The sequence below is a fragment of the Castor canadensis genome, chromosome 10 (assembly GCF_047511655.1).
Source record: "Castor canadensis chromosome 10, mCasCan1.hap1v2, whole genome shotgun sequence".
NCBI lineage: Eukaryota > Metazoa > Chordata > Mammalia > Rodentia > Castoridae > Castor > Castor canadensis.
Genome location: NC_133395.1, coordinates 41,663,157 through 41,684,630, shown reverse-complemented (window position 1 = coordinate 41,684,630; position 21,474 = coordinate 41,663,157). Strand labels below are relative to the sequence as shown.

Genomic DNA, 21,474 nt, shown 5'->3' with positions numbered 1-21,474 from the left:
AAATAAACAAACCAGTGAACACTTTAAAAACAATAATAAAAATCTTGTAAAATTGTAGAAAAAATGTATGCTTGCAAATTGCTCAAAATTAAATATGAGATTTGCTAAAATTTTCTAATAGACATTTGTTTTCCATAGATGTTTTGTCCTAAATATCTATGAAGTCAAAATTGAATAATGTAGCCAGAAAGTGCAGCTTAAGCTTCTAGGCAAAAAGTATAGAAATAATTATATACCAATAGAACAGCAGTAGTAGAATATGAGTACAATTTCAAAAGGTACTAACATCTTCTTTGAAGAACATTTAAAAAATTCCTATTTCTATTGTGAATTAAATTCTCGTACATAGCACATAAACATGTGAACATTCATTTTCGAAGTAAATCCTGCATTCATTGTATTTTTTTCTGGGGCTTTTGTTTGCTTGCTTGTTTAATTGTTTTGGTCTCCTAAAACTATAACTGCCACTGAGCAGAATTAGAGGGTATGAGTCCTAAGAATCAGAGGACTTTCATCTTCTGCTGCTACAAAATACATTTAAATTGGGAAGGATATCAGGGAAGACAGAGGGCAAAGGAGGAATAATGGGGTGGATATGTTCAGTGTATGTTATGTACATATTGAAATTGTCACAATGAAACCCGTTACTCTGTATAATTAGTATGTTCTAATAATGATTTTTAAAGTTTGTTATGGCATTCCTGTCACTGTTATTTCAATGTGAAAATTGAAAATTTAAATATGTGAGATATCACTTAGCAAAACTAAAATATAATAAAAGTATCACATTTTTTTTGTTAGTCTTGTATGACCCTATTAATCTAAACAACTAATTGTTAATATCAGTGGCTGATCTGAATTTACTTACCTAAGTATTTGGTAATTTACTTGTATGTAGTATACTTTTGACCACATGAAATGTTTCATTTTGTGTGTTTAAATTTAAAAAATGTCAATTACACGCAAGATTCAAACATTTGTACATTATCTGACACAGAAACTAAAGTTGCCTGCCATCCAAAAATTTAGCTCTCTGTGTGGGTAGTTTTTACTACACAGAATTGTTTATGCAATAATTCTGACATATTACTCTGTTTGGGCTTTATTATTGTGAGGAGAGGAGAGGAACTAGAAAAAATTAATTTTATTTTGATTCTACTTTTAAAATATTGAAAAAAATGGAAAATTTAAGATATAAGACTTGTGACAAGACATGGAATTGTCTTAAAATAAAACAAACAAAAAAGGATAAGCATTATAACAGATAATTCTGAAGAGTACACAATTTCAGTCACAGTTAAAAAAAAAAGCTTTGGTTTCTGCTTTTTTAAAGAATAGTCATTTAAAGATATGTTACATTTATATTAGTCATAATTATATATGAAAAACAATGTACAACCGGAGATTTTAAAAAAAATACTTTTGCCAGGTGTGGTGGTGCACAGCTGTAATCCCAGTACTGTGGAAACGAAGGCAGGAGGATCATGAGTTTGGGGCCAACCTAGGCTATGTAGTGAGATTCTTTTTAAAAAATAAAAACAAAAATAAATAAATCACTTTTATTTTTCTCCTAACAAATGTGGGAACAATTAACACATATATATCTGAAACACACCTTTGATAGCATTTCCTTTTTATTGTATTTTCCAGTATGTATTTTGTTTAAAGATGGAGGGCTTACTGTACTTAAATTTCGAGTCTGATATAACATTAGAAAATCTGTTTGACTTATGGTATCATTCGTAGTCTAGGCCAGGAGTTCCCAAAATTCCAAAATAAGTCCTATGCAGAAAGTGTTTTTTGAATATGATTATCTTGCCAAATAACTTTATAAGAGTGCTCATGCCTATAATCATAGGTACTCAAGAGGCAGAGATTAGGAGGATGGTGGTTCAGAGCCAGCCTGGTCAAATAGTGCTCAAGACCCTATCTCAAAAAAATCCTTCACAAAAAAAGAGCTGATGGAGTGGTTCAAGGTGTAGGCCCTGAGTTCAAACCCAGTATTAAAAAAAAAGTGAGTTCAACAAAGGTAAATAGATATAAATTTATTTTAAGTATGTGAAATACACTTATATGTAAATACAAAACAATTGTGAATCATCAACAGGGGGCAATGATAGCAGACTTTATTTTTTTTTAGTTCTATTTTTCCTGTGCTGAGGATTGATCTCAAGGTTGTCCCCAGTCCCTGAAAGCAGAATTTATAATCTCAGTCATTCTACTCAAAGGATCCATAAAACATAGGTCAGCAAATTCTGACCCTCGATTGGAATTTAGCATAACAGGAGGGGTAAAGTGATGAAGCAGAATGATATTATATTGCACTGAAAGTCACAAGGCAAGTGTCAGTTCTGGGCCTGCTGTCACTTTTGTCAGAACATGGCCTATGTGTGTTTGAACCTCCTCATGCATTGAGTGACTATGTGCTGGTCACTTCTCCAAGTCTTCCTTAATTCTACTGTAAGCAAGTTGCCCTAGGTTGTTTTATCCCAAGGCTTTGTTACTTCACATATAATCAACCTGTTTTCTGAATATCTGATAAATGATAAGTAGTAAGTATAAGCTCATTTTTTTTTTACCAGTGGCTCTCAAACTTTGAACATTGACCCACAATGAAGAACACATATGTTGAAACACACATGAACCAAAAAACAAGTATTCTTACAATAAGAGTTAAGTGAAATAACACTTAGCTATGCTATATGTACTGCAGTATAATATTTTTACTCTTTTCCATTTTTTCACTTATCCTCTTTATCTTCTTATTTTATCTTACTCATTCTATTTTATACAAGTAGTTTTATTTTTTTATTCCATTAAAAAAAACAACATAAATCTCATCCTGATTCTCAGATCACAAAACACTAATTTAACTGCATGACCTCTGATAGCAATGAAAACTTGAAAAGTCTGTTTTCAGCCCTTCTGCCCACTTTCATACTAAAGCCTCTGAATTCAAAAATTTTTCAAAAAGTCCAAATCAGACTACATCCCTGATCTGCTGAATGGGAATGTCCTGGTGTTTTTATTCTGGAATCTCTCTTTAAGTACAACATTCCTTAGAAAATGGATGATCTTCTGGGTTTCTTCTAATTTCAAAATTGAAGAAATAAATAATATTTAAAGAGAAGTTTACTTAAATTACTCTTTAAGATTTAATCTGTATCAATAGATACAACACAAACCTACATTCTAATGCAAATTCACTATTCATCTGAACTTCTGTAGAAAAAAAAAGTAAGTCCACATAATTATTCCTCAACAAGTAGAGTGAATCCATTGAGCCTCATCCATTTGTACATAAGTTTTAACATTTTAAATTCAAAATTATTTAAAGTAAAACTAAAATCAGGTCCAGGTTGATATTTTATTATTTATATGATATCCGTTTGATGTTTGTATACTTTTAACAATGGGTACCTTGAACTTCTATTAGATTTCTAGATCATTTAAATAGTGATTAAACAGGGCTATTACAATCCACAATCATCAGAAAATGGAAAAGAATGTCATTCATTGTTACTTTAATGTAAGTATACTTTTCTAAAAAGTGATGTTATATCTGTTTTTTTTCTATATCTATAATCTTCTCATATAAGTGTGTATGATGTTTACTACTCTTTGTGTTCCCAGAATCCTGAGTCATTCAGCACCCTGAAATATTATTTATGGCCATATACCCTACAGGCTTTCAAATATAAGGCTTTCTGGCAGGTTTCCCTATTAATATCCATGAACATATGCAACACCTTCTGACAACTCCACACATCTGTGTTAATTCCTTAAGCAAGTGCTTGAACTACATTAATTACAAGTACTTGCAACTGAATTGCTTTAAAAAGTACTTGTAAAGCAGCCATATCTTTCTCTCATTCCCACAGTCTGGTACTATTTATTGTCATTTCATGTGTGGTTTCCATGCTCATCCAACAGATACTGATTTATCCCTTTTTCATTCTGCCTTTTGGTTGTTTTGTTGTATCTTCAGGATCTTCAGTGAGAGGCACTATGACTGTCACTTGTTTGAAAGGCTCTCTCCTACTCTTTGTTCACTCCATTCTTTCCATGAACAGCTGTATTGCAGCTGTCATTCTGAGTGGTAGCGATGTCTTTGGCTGATAGGCCTGTGCCTGTGGCACACTGAGTGACTTCAAACAACTAATTAGGAGGAGCTGGGCCACCGCAAGGTTTGGTGCTGTCCATCAAGACTGCGACCACTGCTGACACCATCAGCAAATCTGTCAAATGTGGATCTTCCTGTGAACACAACCAAGTGCACTTGTTCTGTGGTAAAGAAAGAATTGGCAGAATGTGTTTGATACACAGTTTAAAAAAAAAAAAAGGTGATGGCCAATCTTTACATCGTGTTAAGTAATTGAAAAAATTTCTGAACTCGTGGAAACTTTGACTGACTTATTTATATCTGTTTCTAGAATACAGGAAATCCAACTGAAAACTTCTGTGTGAATGTCCAAAAGATCAACTTATAATGCCACTCATATTACTTAACTGTAATTAGTCTCGGAAAAACATTGCTGATTTACACTCCCTCTTAAAAATGGGCTGTTAATTATCATGTATAAAATCAGATATGAATACTTACACAGACATGCAACTATATACCAGATTTAGAGTATATTTAAAACTATTATATAATTTCTTTAAAAATCCAAATGTTTGTAGAAATGCATGTATAAATATGTATTTTTAATAATATGTGTAAATATCTGCATTTGCAATTGAGTGTTTAGAAGTTTTAAATTCAACTGTATTGAATACACATTTAAATGCAAGAGAAATATTCAAGTCATTGTTTTAATAACTAAATATGTGTATAGATATTACATTAACTGAGAATGTGAGGTTTGATATGTGCTAAAGGTTTTCATTGTGAGCCAGACTGAAGTCTTATAATGAGAGCAAGGAAAATGGTCTGAATCAAGGGAAAAAAAAAAATCAGTGGAATTTTTTCAAACCTCTGGTCCTCCTTGTCTCCTCATACCTGGCCTTCACTCATGCTGTCTGTTTACGAAAAGTTCTCATTTTTTTTCTACCATCGCATACTGTATCATTACTGAACTTTCACCACATAGACTCTTTTAAGTCATATTAACATTATATTTTTCATCTACTATGTTAAATGGTTCCTACTGTCTTTGGGTATCTGAAAGATCTCTCGTTTTAGCACTGCTTACCCTCTATGGAACATTGATAGGATTGCTCTGTCTTAGACTGCAATATCTAAGACATAACAAATTGTGTTTGCTTGCTTAGTATGGTGTAGTAGCACTTACAACATTGCCTCTAGTATCCTTTCTGGATAGTTAAGGAAGGAAGGAAGGAAATGATAATTTATGAATCATGATTGTTCACAGCATGATTATGGAAAATGACAAAAAAGTAAAGGATGGGTAATTTGTTTCCCTACAAAGAATAATCTTAATATCATGTTTGTCAGCAAAAAGCAGAAGAGGGACTCTGTAGCTCCAAAACCCTGTTTACCTTATTTAAAGAACACATCTATAGCCTCATTTAAAAAATTAAACCCATCCACATCAGATAGCAAATACTATAGTGTTGATAAAATATGTTTATTTTTATATTTGTTTACAATATTCTTAAAATTAATATATCTTAAATTTTTTTAAACATTTTCAATAGTGTGAAAGAAAACAATATTCATGATTCAGGAAAAATTTACTGCATGTGAGTAGTTATACATGAGTATATAAAGTGTTTGTATACTAGCATATCACAAATTCTTTTCATTATTGGTAATTTGTTTCAAATTATATATTATATATTCTTACTTAACAGCTAATAGGGCTTAACAAAATTTTTTAATGAATTTAGTGAAAATTTTTCTCTTTACATTATGAATTGCATTTGAAAGATTTATAACAAGTGATGTTTTCAAGGAGTCATGATGAAAATCCCTAAATGCTATCTAGAATGGAAGTCAGCAATTGTCCCATGATTTACTAGTATTTATTTACCATGCCAATCTTTTTAAAAACAGGACCTTTAAGTTTTTTCAGTTGGACATGCAAGAATCTAACTTCAACATCTCTCCAGTCCACAATGTGCATTATTTGTCATTTGGCCAAGACACAACTTTGAATCCTACACAATAAAGGAATATGTCTGCATCTGCTGAGTGAACCACACTGTCATCTAACACCCTTTCCCTACTAGCTGTTACCTATGAAGTCATTAACAGTGAGTGACTGAGATGTAACATATCATTTCTTACTTTTTCTCAATTCATTGCATCTCTATATGTTATTGAGAATTTAAATATTTTGCTATATCAGGAATTTCTTCCAAAATATATATGTCGTACTATATGTGTACAGTGTATGTGGGGGATGACATTGGGTATATATTTTAATACTTAGAGGTTTTAGAAAAGTCTGTTCTTACAAAGAAAGTAAAAATCACCTGGCCTACAAATTAATGTAGTTTATTACTAAAAAATATATCAATTATAAATAACTTTATTGCTCCCAAATATTATAGCATATAAAAACTGCAATTGCTGCTAAGTGATTTACTTACTATTTTAATTAAAAAGATGATATGAACTGTATTTAAGGACTAAACACATTTATCAAAGCTAGATATACCAGTTAATATGACTATATGTTACTCAAAGATAAAAAATTCAAATATATGGTATATTATTCACAATATTAGAAAAATAAGGAAATGTAGGTATGTAGTATAATATTTATATACTAAATGCTGTCCAGTATATACTAAATCCTGTTTAGTATATACTAAATTCTGGTTAGTATATAATTTTTAGATAAGAAACAATAGGACAAAACAAAGTAAGACTAATGAAATGAGTGTTTTGGTTTTCTATCTTTCCTTTTTATGAGAAAGTAGCAGACAATATTAGTATTTTGCTTTGACTCAATATGCTACTACTTATATGTTTTTATGTGGGTTTTTTCTGACAGTACTGGTGATTAAACTCAGGTACTCATGCTTGCTAGCCAGATGTTCTACCATGACTCCACCTGAGCCGTGCCAGTAATCCTGCTAGGATTTAAACAGTACAGTTCTATACTGTGTTACATACACTGAACTCTAAGGTGTGCCCTTGGCTGGTGAAGTAGACTTCAGTTTCACCTCTAAGCTTATATTTGATAAGTAGAAAATTATACTGAACTTTAATACTATTGTCTTGATTAGGGTTATGAATATAAAATACATGACATATAGCAATAGTTAAATGCATCTTGGTTCTCTTCCCACACACTCCTCTTATTCACCTTGTAACATTTTTATCCTATTAAATATTTCCATCACAATATTTGACACAATTGGTAATTTCATGAAACCAATGCTGATTTAACTTGTAGAATTTGTAAATCCAGCAAAACCTGTTTTATAAATTTATATGAAAGTTCAAATATTTCTCCTATCAAAATTGTTTTCTCAATTTTGCTGTGGAGATTTAAGCAGTGGCCCATCCTGGGATATCTTAATAAACCATCTGCACCTATAAATTTCACACTCATGATAACTGCCACATTTCCAAGGTCTGGCAGCTAAAATTCACACTTATTTAAAAACCTTTCCACCAATCTCCCTAAATCTTAAAGCTAAGATTTCCATCTGACATTGATTTTTGGATTTTATTCCTACAAGGGAAGCCTTATCTCAAAAATTCATAAACTGAACACTATGTCATTTTGTAAAAATTCTTCAGCTCAAGCATCAAAAACAGTGACAGGGAACAGTTACTCATACTGAGATGCAGTCTTGTGTGAATTCCAATAACTATGAGACATTTTCCTACAGATTGAAGAATATAGACACTGAAAGCCCTGTCTGTATCTTGTGCTGTTTCATGAGTAAAGGCAAAGAGGTTTAGTAGAAGAGAAATTAAATAAAATTTATAGATCAAAGGTATTGAGTAAAATGGTATGCATTTAGGGGATTAAAAACAATGCACACTCTCATTTTTTTTCTTTCTATTTTAACTGCCATGGTGCTCTGTCTTCCCAATGACAGTAGGTATGCAAGGAAGGAAAACTCCAACACGACAATTTAAAATCCTTACCTTCCATGAAGCTTCATTTAAGAGAGAATTTCAAGCATGAATTGTTTTCTTTGACGCTTTCTGGGACACTCCCATTGCACGCAGTTTGAAGGTAGAGTCATTACTTCACTCCAAGATCAGAAACCTTAAGAACTCATTCTCCTGTTACAAAAAGCTCACAGTCCTCAGGATGAGACAATGTAATTGCTTAGTAATGTGAATATGTAAGTTTTGTGCTCCATGACACCAAACAGCCTGTGAGGTTTGGTTAGTTTGTTCTTATTTAGATAATGTCACATCAAACTTGTCCTTTCAGTTTATGAACACATTTGGCTGTGGCTATTTTTAAAACCTTCTAATTACAGTGTGAATTTCAACAAAATACAAAACTTTCCTTTGTCTCAATTTCCCTATGTGTAAAAATCAGAATGATAATCATACCTAACAAAAGGAGTTTTTGTCAGGAACAAATAAACATTATTTCAACCTGCATGAAAATTTTCCCTTCTCTAAAATATCTCAAGGAAATCATAAATAAGCATTTATCAGAGTTTAATTGGCTATATTTCCTCTAGTGGTACATAAAATTGTTAGCATGCTTTATATTCAGTGATAGTTTAGAACAATTATTATAATGCCTGTAAAGTGCTTAGAGTAGTTTGTAGTATAGATTATCGCAATAGATTATATTAACATTTCTTCATAAGTAAGCAATAATTGTTATGTCTAAGTTAAAAGTTATAGGTTAAGAATGACACATTAAAAATATTAAAAATTTCCTAGTCACATCAGCCTTGGTTTTATTTGTATCTAATATCATAATATATATGTAATAGCTTAATTAACATTACTTGACCCAGAATATGACTTTACCAAGACAGTTTCATGTAGTTAAATATATATAAATATAAATAAACAATTAAATATTTTCCTATGTTAAACACATCACTCCCTTTTTTAGATTGTTAATAAATAAAAAGAGAAATGCAAATTCTTAAAACAATGAAATTAAGAAAATACATAAATTTACTAAATTTGGTAAATTATTCAATATAAAAAATAACATATTCCAGATACTAACTTTATAATTTATAAATAATTTTAATTATTAATTCTCAAAAATGATTAAAAGTAGATTAATTACTTTAAAGGAATTGAGTAGTAAAACTAAAGTTTTGTAATTAATCTCTAGATAATAAGCATTGATAAAGAAATCTTATCTCTCAAAATGCCTTCTAGAACCCTAAAACTAGCAGTCTTTTCTCATCTTCAAGGTTTATGTTATAAGAAATATCAGAGATTCACTCTCCATATGTAATAAAATACATTTAGGAATTAATTGTACTACTAGATCCATGTCTATCACCCTCTACTAGTATCAACTCAAAATGAATCAAGGACCTTAATATCAGTTCCAAAACTCTGAAGTTAGTACAGGAAGGAGCAGGAAACACTCTGGAACTAACAGGTATAGGCAAGGACTTCCTCAACAAAACCCCAGCAACTCAGCAGCTAAGAGAAAGAATGAACAAATGGAACTTCATAGAATTAAAAAGCTTCTGCACAACAAAAGAAATGGTCTCTAAACTGAAGAGACCATCCACAGAGTGGGAGAAAATATTTGCTAGCTATACAATCAGGCAAAGGACTGATAACCAGAATATACAGGGAACTTAAGAAACTAAACTCTCTCAAAATCAATGAACCAATTAAGAAAAGGGCAATTGAACTAAATAGAACTTTCTCAAAAGAAGAAATTCAAATGGCCAAAAAACACATGAAAAAATGCTCACCATCTCTAGCCATAAAGGAAATGCAAATCAAAACCACCCTAAGATTCCACCTCACCCCTGTTAGAATAGCCATCATCAAAAACACCACCAACAACATGTGTTGGAGAGGATGTGGGGAAAAATGAACCCTCATATACTGCTGGTAGGAATGAAAGCTGGTACAACCACTCTGGAAAATAATTTGGAGGCTTCTTAAAAATCTAAACATAGATCTGCCATGTGATCCAGCAATCCCACTCCTGCGGATATACCCAAAGGAATGTGACACAGGTTACTCCAAAGGCACTTGCACACCCATGTTTATTGCAGCACTATTCACAGTAGCCAAGTTATGGAAACAGCCAAGATTCCCCACTACTAATGAATGGATCAAGAAAATGTGGTACTTGTACACAATGGAATTTTACTTAGCCATGAAGAAGAATGAAATCTTATCATTTGCAGGTAAATGGATGGAACTGAAGAACATCATTCTGAGCGAGGTCAGCCAGGCTGAGAAGACCAAAAATCATATGTTCTCCCTCTATGCGGTCTTTAGATCTAGGGAAAATACAGCAATGTTGTTGGACTTGGGTTACATGGCAAGGGGAGAACACATACGGGAGGTATGGGGATAGGTAGAAAACCCAAAACATGAAAACATTTGATGTCTCCACTCCAGAGGACCTAATACAGAAAGTGACAGAGGTCAATATGAGAAGGGGATTCAGGAACCAGTATAAAGATCAGTTAGAGATGAATCAATCTGGGTTGTATACATTTGTACATGAAAGCAATGCTAGGAATCTCTATGTATAGCTGTCCTTATCTCAACTAGCAAAAATGCTATGTCTTTCTTATTATTGCTTATTTCTACTCTTCAAAGGAACTGGAGAAAAGCTCAGAACAGGTTCTGCCTGGAAGCAAGGGAGGAAGGGGGAAGAGGGTGGAGGAGGGGGACAGGGAGAGAAATGACTCAAACAATGTAAGCACATGTGAATAAATGAATAAAAAAATTTTTTGAATAACCCCTAAAAAAAAAAGAATTAGTTTTACTATATTTTGATAAAATAAATTTAAACTGACCAAGGACAAAATGTAAATGATGGAAGAATATTCAGGACCTGCCTGGGGGGATTTGGTACCAGTGAGAGGGGAAAAGAAGGTGAGGAAATGGTAAAGGAGTACAAATATTGTACAAATACTGGGCACACATGTATGTACATGGAAAAATGAACCTGTTGAAAGTGTTCCAAGAATGGGGGGAGGGGGAATAAAGGAGAATGATGGAAGGGGGAATTCAAGTATGATGTATTTGATATATTTTAAGAACTTTTGTAAATGCCACAATGTAACCCCACCCAGCACAACAATAATTTAAAACAGTTCCTAGCGTACAACACAAGCTATGAAAGTACAAATTGTTGATGTCATTACCATAATTCAGTATCATAGACTACCAGAAAGTGATAGGACTTTATAGATGAACTGATTTAAAACTACTGAGATCACTGTGCGACTGGATCATGATGTTTAAATGAGAATTTATAGAATAAACATTTCTAAAAATAACTTGGGCATATTTTTGCTTCTTGATGTACCAAAGTCGATTTTTTTTCACAGTTCTGGAAAATTACACTAATAATATAAATTGATGTTACTCTATGTGCCATTTTTTCTTGTCCAAGTAGCCTAGGACTCTAGTCATATAAATTCTGTACAAACTGTTCTCTTATGAATTGTGAAAATTGTATCCCATTTAAATGGTTTACAAAAATAAGAAAATCTTCAACAATTCCCCCATCCTACTATCTTTGGTAGTCAAAGAATATTTCTGGGGAATATGGATTCTTTAGTTAATAAATACGCATGAAATGTTATAAAATCAAATATAATTTTCAAAAACTTGAAATCCACTTGTTTTTAGATGACTTTCACAAAATTTTGGATAGGGTCCTATGACTTACACGAATCTTTACTTAAGAATTAACCCTTTTTTTCTGCTACAGAGTGAGGACTATTTGTATTTTGTATTACTGATGAATAGTGGAAGGAAGTTCATTGTTCTAGATGCTGGAAACATATAGCAATGATATGAATCAAAGACTTAAGCAACTGTAGTTTTTGTAAATTTCAAGTAATTTAAGCTTTGCAGAAAAAGGAAGAAAATAGAGGAATCATAACAAAAAGAACACCCATTGAAGTTTGGAAGAATGCTTTTGAATATTTAGAACCAAACAAGGAAAAAGAAGAAAATATAAAGAGATGATGAGAGAGCTAGTGCCATTGGCTCACCCCTATAAGCCTAACTACTTGGAAGGCTGGGATGGGGAGAGGATGAAGATTACAGTTCCAGACCAGCCTAGGCAAAAAATTCATTTGATCCCCATGTCAACAGAAAAAAAGTTGGGGTGAGATGTCACATGACCATCATCCCAGCTACAGTGGAGGATCAAGGTCAAGACTTGCTTGGGCAAAAAGTGAGACCCTATCTCCAAAACAGCCAGAACTAAAAATGGCTGGGGTATGGCTTACATGGTAGAAGAACTTCCTAACAAACACCAATCCCTGAGTCCAAACCTTACTAATGCCAAAAAAAAAAAAAAAAAAAAATGTGGAGACTGAAATTGCCCAAAATGTCACTTTTTAACCAATTAAATTCCTATTACTCAAAGCAGTTTCTTGAATCTTCATTACTGCTGGGGCTTTTGAGAATGATAGATTCCTTGCCATGGAAAAGACAAAGTCTATTGCAAAAAATGCTTCCTTAATTTTAAGGAAGTGATTAAATAAATCCTAAATTCCCTGAAAAAATGGAATACAAATACATGCATAAATACACATAAATATACAGATTATCTATCATTTGCAACACACATGTAAACATACAGACTATTTTCTACATATTATAACTAGAAAACAGGTGAAATAGTAAACATGTTATAATATTAAAGTAGAAAAACATGATTTCTTAAAAATATGTATTTTCTTCCATGGCACAACACTGTGAGCATATATAACACATTGAAATGTACACTTAAAATGGGTAATATTGTAAATTTTATGTTGTGTTTTTTTAATCACAGTTAAAAACTAATGGATGATAACAAACTTCTTGATCCAGACATAGTGTGATAGTTGGTATTGTAATATCCCTCCCAACATAACAGAAAAAGAAAAAAATGTAAATTTTCTTATGAATGAAGCCATGTTAAGAAAAAGCAAATTTTTATTTTTAGTTCAAACATGAAGAAAAATAGAAAAGATTAATGAAAATTCCAGTTTAACTAATTCATATGAAGTAAGACTATCTTCAGTATCTTCCTTCAGTAGGGATGAAAATCACTCGATCAACAAATAAATGTGCAATTCCTCCACCTCCATTAATCAAAATGAACCAATCAAAACATTTAACTCCAAAAAAAGTCATCACTCATTACTTTCTCCAAAATTAGGTAGAAATCAACTCTTTTCATCCAATGTCATTAATGTTATATTTAATAGTTAGGTCATTATTCAAGAGGACAAGATAATCATTGCCTTTTTCTTCTAAGCTTGCTTACTTAAAGCTACTTTAAAGCACCAGTATAAAATGTGAGCATAAAAGAGGTCAACAAAGAAGATGTTTATAGTAGTTAACATAGCATATTTATAGTCACGAGGAAAAGGAAAATCACTCTTACTAATGTGGTGTCTATAGAGATAAGGCATACCTCGTAATGGCTTTCTTCATTCTCCTGAATGTAGAAACCCGCAGAGCTGGGACATTTCTGAGGAGTGACAGGAGTATTGTCACTTTTGCTGTGTGAGTTACACTGAAAGAGATTACCAAATAATTGTGACAAACTACTCCACGTTTAGAGTGTCTATCGAGAGATAAGGCTGTTTGCTATGGGCCTAATGATGGAATGCTATTTGAGTTAACAAGGTACTTCACTCATAGATAACATGCTCTAATGTTAAGCCATTATGAAGAGTTACAAATAATATTCAGGATAAAGAAATTGACAAAATGTTTTCCCTAAAACTGAAGGAATGTAAGATTGAATAATTTCATTTTCCCCCTTCTTTTGTAAGCAATATTTGTTTATTACATTTATGACTTTAGTAGCTAAAACTTATATGGTGCTGTTTTATGTGAGGACATGATATCACTATTATCTTCATTTAGAGATGAGAAGACAAACGCATATTTGTGATTCTACCAAGCTTTCTGGGAACATTTCCCATATCTTCCTCTACCACCATGAAAGACCTACTTTCATAAATGATATGTTGGAAATAGGTACAAATTATAAACTAAAAGTTTACTGTCTCAAAAATATTAGTTCACTATTCTATTCAAAATTGTACTTACTTTTAGAAAAAATTAACTAAAATAATTATTTTGGAAATGGATACAATTGCTGACACTAAGATATTAAATTATAGGTTGACTTTTCTCTATGAAAATAGTACAATGACTGTTTTCTATATTTCTCACAAGAGTTTCTCATGTGAAAATAAGTTATTAATCACTTCTTATTTCCTTGTTTCCTAAATCTCTTCTAAGTCTAAGGTGAAGAATATGTATAAAGACTGCTGTTTGACCATTTGTTAAACACGGCTTTACAGTTTCTAAGATTTCTACTTTAATAAACAGAAAATATAGTGCATCCAGGGAACTGTCATCATTTATATCTGCTCATTATTCTTTTATAAAACTGTAACATGTACACCCATTTTTATGACATGAGTAGGGAAGAAACTATTTTTCAAACTAATGTGTTATATTTTATCCTTCACTAATGAAATGCTACTTTGCTCATTTCAAAGAAAAATCTGTTAGACATTTACTGTCAGAGACATTTTTTAAAATCAAATGACTTAGAGTTTGCTATGTTGAATTCATTGCATTTTAATTTCAAGACCACCATTTTGCATGTTTAAATATATTTTGAAAGACTGATTTCCCCTTTTGCAGATATTATCTCCTTTATTTTTGTTTAAGAGAAATACTTATGTGACATCTAGAAAGGCATGACTTTAAACCCAAATACTCATATCATACACCTTTTAGTATGAAAATGCTTTATGCCTTTCTTCTCTACAAACAATTCTATTTCAGCTTTGTGTAAAACTTCTCTAGTGTAGAAATTTAACATGACTAATTTGCCAAATTTTGATCCATCCCTTAACTTCTGCTTACAACCTAAGTACATTTTATGTGCAGTTGGTAAAATACTTGTTTTTCCAGGATTAATGCTTTGAATGTGCCTAGTTAGGTCTGAACAACTTCGTCATTATATATGAAGATCTTTCTTTGATATTTCTCCTCCCTATCTTCCTTAGCTTTATAAAAAAAAATTAGATCTTAAAACAGTTATTTTCATCTGTGATGTTCCCAGACATTTTAATCAGTCATTCCTGTTCCTAGCCTCTCCTCATATCTATTCATGTTGATTAATCTTTTTAAGACATCTCATGTATTATGCAGTTTTTCTCCAAAAAAAAATTCTCTTAATTCCTGTGGCCCAGCAGTTGTCTTACCCTGGTCCTGTATTAGAATCACCTGGGGAATCTTTATTAAAAATGTCAGTAACTGAGCCCCACTTCCCATGAGTTAAATTAGAGCTGACACAATTTTTTTAAATACTTAGAGAATTCTAATATGTAGCCAGAGTTTAGAATCCATGGGTTAAGGTTCAAAGTTCTTTGTCTTGCCCCCCAGACACTAAGCTGATTTTGGACTCACTTTTCTTTCAATCTGATATCTTTCCCCTCAATGTTCTTCTTCCTTTTTTATTTAACCTGTTATATTTCAGGTTATTATTTTGCATGAATATATCATAATACCTCTGAACCTGAAGAAAAGGTCTATATCTATATTATGCTTTATGCCATCATGTACAAGAATCTATGTGTTATCACAAGAATTTCTGGAGATAGGGTAGGAAATATAATTCTTTTTAGTGATGGGGAAGAAAGAGGTTAAGAGATATCTGATGCATTTGCACAAGGATTTGCCCAATGAAAGCACATCTAATTGACAAGACTCAGGCTGTTTTGATTCTACCATCTTTTCCTTAATGAGTTCATCTACATGCTCATTCACTCACCCATTCTATTCTGTTTGTTTGTTCCTTTGTTGGATAATGAGTCATTAGTTTTGTGCAAGCTGTATTAGGATTTTACTGGTTCATCAAGATATGGCATTTAATATCTATAATACTCTCATTCTAGCACTAAAATCATACACAGAAGCAAGTAACAACCATGATATATAAAAGTGTATGGATAAATTACTAAAGGACAATGAAAAGAAAATGATTAGAGTCCTAGGTTTGATACTTTGGCAGAATTTTGAGAGATAGGCTGATGAGAGAATGATGGTTAGTATATGAAAGACGGAAGGAATTACACATGCAAAGCCTCTAAGACATGAATTCTCCTGAGTGACCAGTAGTTTGATACTAGTTTAAGCATGGAGCTTGTGAAGATTGATTTGAGGTTAGACAGAAATCATTAATACATTAAATCCAACAGCAGAAACAATGCTATAACAAAGTTACAGAATTGGATTTAATATGAGGGATAACTACTCAGGATAGGGTCTTCACTAACAGTGACAGTACCAAAGGAGAGACTTAGTCATCAATCCTTCTCTCCTAGTATTTTCCCCAAAGGAAATATTGAACATGAGCAAATGAGTTCATTTGCAGTATGACTAAAGCACAGATGTAAGTCCTCCCAATCTAACAAGCTTTTATCCCTAAGTCTCTCCTGTGTTTAATTCTGGCACAGTGTCTACTTGTAGAGCAGTGAATGGCATCAAAGGAAGATTTCAACTCTCTGTTACTTCCTCACTTTTTAGAAATTTTGAGTAGTGTGATATAAACTGCCTCTAGAAATTGCAAATCTATGAATCAGAGCAAAAACAGAGAATTGCAATTAATTTTGAGATCTAATATCACAAAATAGACAGTAAACAATTCTTAGGTGAAAAATAACTTTATCAGTATAAATCTTGCCTAACAAATTTCTACCTCAGGGAGAGTTGCAGCCTGAAACAGAAAGACTTATTCTAAAACATCTAAAGATTTCTCCCACAAAAACATTATATTCTTTGCCAAATTTAATATGAATGACTATGTAATGTTTAAGATGGATTTGAGAAATCAGATTTAATATTGCAAGGTACTATGTAAATCAAAGTTGAGAGGTGTAGGGCTCAATAACAACAATCATATTAAATGGAAATCACTGTAACTACATTTGTTTTGTACTCTAAAACCCACTTGATGTTTTCCATTATGTATGATTGATACTCTATATTTTGATATGTGGATAAATCTTGCCTCCTTGAAATACCCATTGTGCTTCCAGGGAAAATGGTTATTCACTACCTATAGAATACCCACTCAAACTTGCCACATATACAGGTAGTTTAGCTCTTTCATTTTGACACAAATTCCTAAGAAAGCACTTCGTACCCATAATATCAAGAGGAAAAAATCAACAGCAGCAAAGCAACAAAAGGTTTATTAAAAAAAAACACATAAATAACACTCAGCTATCTTCTTTGCAAAAATGAGGGTTCTTTATTTTTTTTACCTAACTGTAGTTCAGCAGGAATGTGCACTATTATTCTGTTACTCCTCCTACCAGTTTACAAAACCAAGGTTGTTTGCTAAAAATCAATGCCATTGTTATAAAATTCTTGCAATCATTATAGAGCAGTAGCCTTGTATTTTTCTGCTATAGGTTTCATTAAATAACAATTTCAGCTGTTACAAACTCCCACTAAATATGTCATTCCTACCCATTGTAATAAACTAAGGTTTCTTTTCATGAAGACCTATGAAACATTCTTAAAAGTTTTGATCTAAAATTCTAACACTTATTAAGAAATTTGCATTTTTAAAAATAATCTACATTAAGAATAGTCTATACTTTGTGTCTTCAACTTCTCTTCATGCATTCCTTTGCAGAACCCACTTGCATTGGATTTTTGCCACCTCCATTCCACTGAAATTGCTCTATCATAATCACCCACGATTTTCACATTAGTAATTCAGGAGTCAATTCTCACTCTTACTTCACAGTAAACCACTCCCTCTTCTCGGTGCATTTATGTTACGAGCCTTCTAGGACACCACCCACTCATGGTTTCTGTTTCTCTTGTCTTCTTTCTGGGATCATTTTCTGTGTATGTTGCTGTTAATGCTGAAATGACTAGAGCACATGATGAGAATACTTCTTCAAAAAGTATTTTCTCCATTGCTGTTGATCAGTATGACAATTAAGCCACACTGACCCTGACCTACTTTCTCAAGCAGACACATGAACAATTCACAAGCAAAGAAAGAACTCTCTAAACATTATCAACCAACATTCCTAAACATTTACAGACACATTTTATTATAAGTGTTCCTAAAAACTGATTAAACTCATATTTTAAGAGTCATGTAAGTTCTTATTATTTCTGAAAATTTGGTATACTAATATAATGCCCTGAATCTTAGCTTGTCTCAAATCAGGGAACTTGAGCCTATATGTACAGCCTTTTCTGTAATATTTGCAAGATTTTCTCCTTTGGGTCATTTTTCTGTCATCTTTAACCATGGTTAGAAAACAAAGTAAAAGTACTCATTGAACTTCATTTAATGCATAGATATTCAGCCTAGGTAATGCATACTTTGATTTCAAATGAGAATACAGTGTAATAAATTGTAAAGCATATGTTGTATAGATATGAAACCAAATAATAGAAATGTAGATTGTTACAATGCATGCCAATTTTAAGGCAGAGATCACCTTGTGAGGTAAGAAAAAAGGCAGAGCACAAAAAAGGTATAAAGGGAATGGCAACACTATCTGCACTATAATTGTTTGCCTTATTCCTTAAAAAATGATGTTTTAATTTGAGTCAGAAAATATGCAAAATTTTAGCATATTCTAATTTTTGGGTGTAGAGGCAGGCATTTTTATTATTTTTATTTTTTTGATTTTTTTCAAACACCTGGCAATGATTAAGTTCATAAAAATGTAATTAGTGTGTTTTACATCGGTTCCATCCCCTTTCACAAGATTATTGGCAGTGGTTTTTGAAAGGGATTTATAACTCTAAAATCTTGAAAATATGCCTCTTGAGAAGTAAAGAAGATACAGGTATGTTAAGTCCCTTCTGATTTGGTTCTGAATCAATCCTCTGTTATTTGAAGGAAATATTTTTCTAAAGCCAGGTGGGGAGCCTGGGGTTCTTTCTTATTCTAAGGTACTAAGCTTAAAGACCTTTATTTCCATTAAATGTAGTTTTGCCTTCTTCATTTCATTAGAGGGCATGTTCCTCATGTGGATAGCTTATCTGCACTATTGAGCACTGAAGCATTAGTAGGTCTTTAGTAAATATTTTGAAGTAAAATAACTTCAAAAATAAATGCAAAATGTACAAGACTTATAATAATTTGTATTCATCTACTTTGTTTTGACGTCTAACTTTCTGGTTGATAATTTATTTGCAGACTTTTTTTCTTCTAATATTTTTGTCCCCACTAAATGAATTCACTGCAAAATTATCATTCCCATGATCTACAATTTGTATCATAAATGCTATTACAAAAATAAGGAACATGGATACCACTGATTGAGGGTACTCATATTAGGAACATTACCAACAGCACTGGCTTCTGTCATCATACTTTGTTCCTCCCAACTGGATGACTCATGGCAGGAAGTAATTTCATCACAGTGATATGTTAACCAAGGGAGGGAATTTTAATTTACCCACAGCATAAAGGAACAAATTAAATCCTGTTCAATTAACACATTTCCCTGAATAGTGGACTTTGCAAATACCACCTTTTTTTTTTCTTCATCTAAAACAGCAGACTCCCTTTCTTACCTATACAAATTGACTGGGATATGCTTCAAAACTATCAGAACCCACCAATAACTCCCCTCACTTCCTCTAGGTAAATGCCTTTCCAACTTTCTCACTGCTTCCATTCCAGATCTTCTCTCAGTCTAGACACATCTTTTTTCTCTCTTCTTGGTGTTTCAGAGGTTGCTCCTCTTTTTTTTCTCCCTCAAAAATATGTCTTTGCTTCGCTGTTCCGTTCTAAATCCAGGTTTGCAAAGAGACTAGCCAGATGGAGGTTGTCACTACTGCTCAATGAACAATGAGAAGTTAACTCTTGCAAGTCGGATTTATGAGAAAACAAAGGTTGATTTTATATAGTTTGTTAGCATAGGCCATTAAGTAAACCATTTGGCTTCCCTTAATTATAGTTCCCTGTGATCAAGTGTGAAAATGACATGCAAAAAGATATATTTCTTATTGTGTACTTTGGTGTTGCAAGTGAGTCGCTTTTAAACTATTAGTGTAATATTTACCTCAATGTACACAGTTTAATATAATCAGTAAACCAATGTCTTTCAGAAGAGTAAAGACACAAGGAATACTTTATGTACGGGAAAAAATCTTAACACATCTAAGTAAAGAGAAGATTGGGGGAAAAAAAATCTAAGAATGTGAAGTTAAACTTTGAAGAAATTCAGTAAGTAGTTTAAATTGGACTTCTCTAGGAAACATAATTTTCATTGCTTAGGAATTCCCCACTATTTCAAATCTAACAGTCTCTGTCAGAGGCTAGCTGATATTTTTCAAATGAGTTAATAAAATGCAAAGATGCCAGGCAGCAAGCAGCATAACCATGAAATAGCTTTCTCTCAATGTGTTATGATATATGTGGTATTTAGAGTAACTTCTTGTCATACATATATTGCTTACTATAAAGTTTTAGCAACTCTGTGTATGGTCGGTTTTCTGATAGTGTGGGTTTTGCTGATTTTTCCACTTAAAGAACTTTCAAAACTTTTCTTAAGGGACTATTGGCAAACGCTGAAATAGAAACAGTAAGAAAAATGTGTAAAGTCTACTGAAATTACCTGGCATTTATAGAAACAGTGGTAGATGATTCATTTTAAAAATCCTATTGGTTTTATCCACATATGGAAAAATGTCTTTCACATTAATAAACGGTTTTCACTAATTTCTGTTTGATTTCTCTTTTGGTAAAAAATAACTGGATGGCTCCTGGTCCTGGTCCTAGCTTTCATGTATAAATGTGCTACAACCCAAGTTGATTCATCTCTAACTGATCTTTACGCTGGTTCCTGATCCCCTTCTCATGTTGACCTCTGACACTTTAAGGTTTCTGTATTAATTCTTCTGGAGTGGGGTCATCAAACGCTTTCATGTTTTGAGTTTTCTACCTATTCCTATATCTCCCATATGTGCTCTCCCCTTGCCATGTAACCCGAGTCCAATCACATTGCTGCATTTGCCCTAGATGTAAATTCCGCATATGAGGAAGAACACATGATTTTTGGTCTTCTGAGCCTGGCTAACCTCGCTCAGAATGATGTTCTCCAGTTCCATCCATTTACTTTCAAATGATGTTTTCATTCTTCTTCATGGCTGAGTAAAATTCCATTCTGCATAAATACCACACTTCCTTGATCCGTTTGTCAGTAGTGGGGCATCTTAGCTATTTCCATAACTTGGCTATTGTGAATAGCGTTGCAATAAACATGGGTGTGCAGGTGCCTCTGGAGTAACATGTGTTGCATTCCTCGAGGTATATCCTCAGGATTGGGATTGTGGAT

General features: G+C 32.6%; 1 protein-coding gene across 17 annotated transcripts in view; it reads right to left on the bottom strand.

Annotated features, from left to right (window-relative positions):
* The window catches only part of Pcdh9 (protocadherin 9), an 888,530-nt gene that overhangs the window by 552,227 nt on the left and 314,829 nt on the right, over positions 1 to 21,474 (bottom strand). For 8 of the 17 annotated variants that reach the window (XM_074043252.1, XM_074043253.1, XM_074043257.1 and 5 more), the window contains one exon: positions 13,539 to 13,640. The exons of 7 other annotated variants lie outside the window; for them this stretch is intronic. In XM_074043252.1, the coding sequence (XP_073899353.1) occupies positions 13,539 to 13,640 (102 nt within the window). Of the gene's footprint in view, positions 1 to 9,319; positions 10,387 to 13,538; positions 13,641 to 21,474 lie in introns of those variants that run through there. 2 more of the 17 variants (XM_074043268.1, XM_074043270.1) reach the window with 2 other exon arrangements.